Source organism: Apis dorsata, unplaced genomic scaffold, assembly GCF_000469605.1.
Source record: "Apis dorsata unplaced genomic scaffold, Apis dorsata 1.3 scaffold_463, whole genome shotgun sequence".
Lineage (NCBI taxonomy): Eukaryota > Metazoa > Arthropoda > Insecta > Hymenoptera > Apidae > Apis > Apis dorsata.
Window position 1 is genome coordinate 28,054 of NW_006263703.1, and position 5,198 is coordinate 33,251.

General features: G+C 33.1%; 1 protein-coding gene across 1 annotated transcript in view; it reads left to right on the top strand.

The window, feature by feature from the left end:
- LOC102674840 overlaps positions 1–5,192 on the top strand; it is a 16,735-nt gene extending 11,543 nt beyond the window's left edge. Inside the window, exons 2-9 of the mRNA XM_006619913.2 lie at positions 1,009–1,132; positions 1,253–1,357; positions 2,172–2,834; positions 2,941–3,098; positions 3,179–3,337; positions 3,414–3,683; positions 3,843–4,094; positions 4,232–5,192. Coding sequence (XP_006619976.2) covers positions 1,009–1,132; positions 1,253–1,357; positions 2,172–2,834; positions 2,941–3,098; positions 3,179–3,337; positions 3,414–3,683; positions 3,843–4,094; positions 4,232–4,576 — 2,076 coding nt within the window. The 3' untranslated portion in view covers positions 4,577–5,192. The remainder of the gene's footprint in view (positions 1–1,008; positions 1,133–1,252; positions 1,358–2,171; positions 2,835–2,940; positions 3,099–3,178; positions 3,338–3,413; positions 3,684–3,842; positions 4,095–4,231) is intronic.
- The last annotated feature ends 6 nt before the right edge of the window (positions 5,193–5,198 follow it).

Here is a 5,198-nt window from a genome sequence, read left to right on the forward strand (position 1 = left end):
AAAATACAAGGTTCCACGTTTTCACTAACGACATCGATTATTATTAATTGGATACGTAATCTTACGAATGAAATTTTTCTAGAGGTATACATTTTCTAATGATTCTAATTGAAAATAAACTTTTTTATGAATAATTATACGAGAATGATTGATTCAATGTTTAATTATGAAAAATAACTTTTGAAGATTGGTTAGAAAAGTTGTATTTTTAATGGATTGTGAATATGTTTAAAAATAAAATTTCGTCGAGTTGCTTTCGAAAAAATTTCTCACGGATGAACACTCCGTTGAGAATCACTGAGTGACAGTAATTTTTATTACCGGTAAGTTACTTTATTAGTGAACAGCCAACAAATATACTTTTGCAAAAAATATTCTTAAAAGCAAATGAGAGAGTTTTACTCTTAAATGTAATTTTCGCGCTCAAATGGTTTTGATTTGATTTGGATTTTCTTAGGAATGAATAACTCTCAATAGAATATTCTCTTACAAAAAATATTGCTGAAAATAATTCTCGATTCATTTTCAATTATTCACATCATAAAAAATTGCTAACGTTAATTGAAGAGTTAAAAATCATAATTAAAAATAGAAAATGAGATTATGCTACAGTTTATATTATGTTACATAAAAAACTGTTCTTTTTTTGCTCTTTTTCTCAATTTACAAATATAAATATTTCTCAAATTATTTCAACTTACGCCATTATGATTCTCATCCATCATAATCTATGATTCTCATCCAATTCTGTCCACTATAATCAAAATATCCCATTTAGTATTTCAAAACATCCAAGAAAAATATAAAGTTTTATCCTTTTCTTTATACCATTCAGAAGATTAAATTGAATCTGATTTTAAAACTCTCTGACTCTGTTTAAAACATAAAAATATAAAATTTTGAATATTTCAACGTATCGTGAAAAGATTATTAAGTAGAATATTTTTATCATCATAAAATATAAAATAGAATAAAAAGAGAGAGAGAGAGAAAAAGAGAAAATGATAGTTACAGGTAAAGAGGATGAAGAAGATCATAACATTCCTGATCGCAGCTAGTCTGGCCGTGGCTCTGGGTCAAGAATACGGAGGAGGACATGCTTTGTTCGTCAGAACATCGCCATCCGGAGATGGTAAGCGAGATACGACTCGTCGAGTCTACTTGATTACGATCGATTGTGAAGGAGAGAAAGCGATAACGTAGGATAAAGACTTAGCGAATTTGATCAAAGCAATCGTTTGAAATCCATTAGCGCATTCGAGAGTCCAGAGAGCTGCTCCGGTATCGCCTGCAGATGTGATGGCGCAAAATATCCTAGAGTGGATTCAAGGGATCTACCGGCAGGGTGCACGTAAACGTACGTTCTCCAGAAGGATCAACTCCTCTCGAGATATACCCTAGAAATTAAAAGAGGAAACATTATAAAACAATTCTAAATTTTTATTCTTTTTATTTCTTCTTTTGATCTCTTCAGTTCTCTAATGCACATATATAATGCATATATTATAAGTCGTTATTTTCAATTACAAATATTTATAAGGTAATAAAAAGTAGAAACTCACTAAAGAAAAATATTCCAAGGAAATATAATAATAATTCGAATATTTGAAAAGTGATACAATAGAAATAATAATTAATTGAAGAAATGGAAAAATACATAAATAAATAAGCATGTTAATAGTTAATAGCCACGTAACGCTAGTATCGTGTCACCACAGTAATTAATTTTAAAACATGTATGTACATAGAGATGTGAAGAGATTAAAATCTCTATTTAAATAGAAACGGAAATTGGCACCCTGATATTTCAACGATCAGTGGCTCATGCTCATGCAAAAGACATTTCCACGGATTAAATTAGAAACAATAACCATTTATTAAAATGCAATTAACCAAACTTTAACGAGAACACGCACGCTTAGTAGCATTTTTACACTGCATACCGTTCATAAAATATTACAATAAATTGCACATCTTATTAGACAATTGATTAAATTTCGAATAACAAGTGTGGCTTCAACTTGTAAAAAAATGCGTAAAGATGCATCTGTAGGAATGAATAAAAAATCATTTTATTAAAAATGAAGTTAAATATCAAGTTACACGATTCAATTATCAAGTATAATTATCAAATAGCAATATCTTGTAATCTAAAATTGTTCCTCTTGCAGCTCGTCAACAATCGGATCCTCCAGGATATCTACCACCGTATAGCACTCAAAGGCCGCTGGAAAGACCTCGACCATTTCAGCCGCCTTCGACCAACCAGCCACCAACTTATACAACTCCTGCTCCAGTGACAAATTATCCTTACCAGAGGCCATCTGGTCAACCAACTACACCACAACCACCATTCTCCACTCAAAAACAAACGTATCTCCCGCCAAGTAAACAACCATACGTACCATCGTCTTACAATCCTCGTCCTAGTGAGACACCTTCCTACTCGAACGTTGGTTCTTCCGCTTTTCCACCATACAGTTCAACATCTCGACCATCCACATCCATTCAAACACCTGGTTATTCAGCTTCTGGAATCTCGACAAATTATGGTTACACGACATCTAACTTTCCTGCTACCTCCACACCACCCGGTTTCTCTACTACTTACGATTACTCGACTCAGAGACCAAGTCCTACATACATAGAGCCATCTACTTATAGACAGCCTTCTGCTGGATATCCTTCGCCCAATGGATATTCATACGATCAAGGTGGATATCCTTCCTCATCGGGATTCCCCTCTTCTACTCCTGGTGGAGCATTCCCTCCTCAGACTGGCGGAGGAACTACTAGACTACCAAGCAGACCACCCAGTGGTCCTACCGGACAAGGTACTATGTTTTCGATTGCTTTCTCTTTTCAAAGCTAGATAGATTATATTCGATGACAATGCAAATCACGAAGAGATTGTAATTCATATTTTATTCGTCATTGTAGGAACAAGCGGTTCTGGAACGACGATAGGTGAAGGTGCGACAGAAGATGATTTAAAACATCCTCCACACATTCATTCCCTCGATGTGGAATGCAGTAAGACTATGATGACTATCAACATCGAGTTCAATCGCGCTTTCGATGGTGTTATTTATTCGAAAGTAAATAAGGAATATGATATTTTGAATTGTCATACTCATCTTTATCACTTATTTTATATTCATCCTTTACATATTCGCAGGGATTTTATACGAATCCAGAATGTAGATATGTCGAGCAAAATTCTGGGCAGACGAAATATTCGTTCACAGTCAGTTTGGATTCCTGCGGTACTCAATTCATCAACGATTTCGCAGGTGAAGCTGGTCAGGCATATCTTGAAAATGTTTTAGTTTTGCAGGTAAAATTTCATTTCAAACTTTGCACAATTTCGATAAAATCTGAATCACTTAACTTTCTTTCTTCTCTCTGTTTAGAACGAACCAGGAATACAAGAGGTTTGGGATACAGTGCGAAGAGTTCGTTGTCTGTGGGAAGGGAACATCAACAAAGCCTTGACGGTGAATTTCTCAGTGGATATGTTGAATCAGGAAATAGTGACGTTCAGCGGTGACACAGCAACCGCTAAATTAGATATACAAGTGGGACGAGGACCATTCGCGCCTACTGCCGATGGACTCGTTAAAATCGGAGAGACCATGACTTTAGTTGTATCTGTAGAAGGAGATCCTGGTTTCGATCTTCAGGTTACAACAATATTTTTTTATATTAATTTTAATTCACTTTTAATTTTGTCTTCATTTTCCTTATTAAAAAAAAATAATAAATAAATATAAAAATATAAAAATAAATATAAAAAGAAATATACACATAGCTTGTTTTAACGAAAATTTGCAAATTTCAAGGTACACGATTGTATTGCTCGCGACGAATCTTCGACCAATACGCTACAGTTAACGGACGAAAGAGGTTGTATATTGAAACCGAAATTATTCGGTGCGTTCCAAAAGACAAATGATACCGGAAATACAGGAGCATCAATTATTGCTTATGCTTACTTCCAAGCTTTCAAATTCCCCGATGTGATGGATCTATTCATCGAATGCAATGTGGAACTGTGTAAAACCGATTGCGAGCCTTGTCCAGAAATGAATCAAGTATTCCTGTGATATTCAATAATATATAATTATATAAAATATTATAAAATTATTTTAATTTTTTATTATAATTAATTATTTTTTATGAATCGAATTAATTTATTGTCAAAAAAACATTGTATTTATAACCTTTCCAGCAAATTGAACCAGGTAGACGGCGACGTTCGATAATGTATACACCGTCGAATACGACATCTAACGGTACAGCTGTATTACTATCTGATTCCATACGTATCGGTCGTGGCTTCAGAGTAATCATGGTGGACGATTTAAGCAAAGCTAGCAATCAAGTTTTGGAACAACTCGAAGAAACTGCTATCGAAGAAGTAGCGAGAAATTCAATTAATGTTTGCATGACACACAGTGGTTTTTACACCGCTATATCGTTCTTTTTAACTACTATTCTTGTAACTACCATCAGTGCAGTTACCCTTTATGTCAAGTTACAACGAGTATACGGATCGAAAGCCATTTATTCGTAGAAATTTGATTTGCTCTCGAGAATAATCATGAGTGATAGACAAATGTTACGGTGATAATTGATCGTTTTTCATTATAAATTCAGATTTTTATTTGTGTTTATATTTCATATTACATTTCATTTTGATCCCTCGATAATCGAGCGAGTAACAATGAATTGTAAAAATAGAAGACGATGCGAAAGATATGAAAAATATTTTAGAATCGCAACAACTTACTTGCCATTTTAACGACACATCGGGGCATTCATGTATTTTCGTTATTTCATCGCGAATATCCTTAATTCTACAGCCATATTTGCTATACCGGTGTACGTATGTTCAACTTTCGTATTTTAATGAATTTTTTTTTTCTTTTAGATATGAAATGACAATAGATTTTATTATTAGATATTTCTTATATCATTCGAATATCTCTATCTATAGCAGTATTTGATAGTCGAATATATATTGCGAAAAATATGATGTTTAATTAGATACTTTACTAGACTGACATTTTTTTTTCATTAGAGATAATTGTTATTGAGTACAAGTTTCATGATTAAGAATAAAACTGTATAGGATGAAATGTGATGAATAATATATATATATATATATATATATATATAAATAAAATGTAAAATAG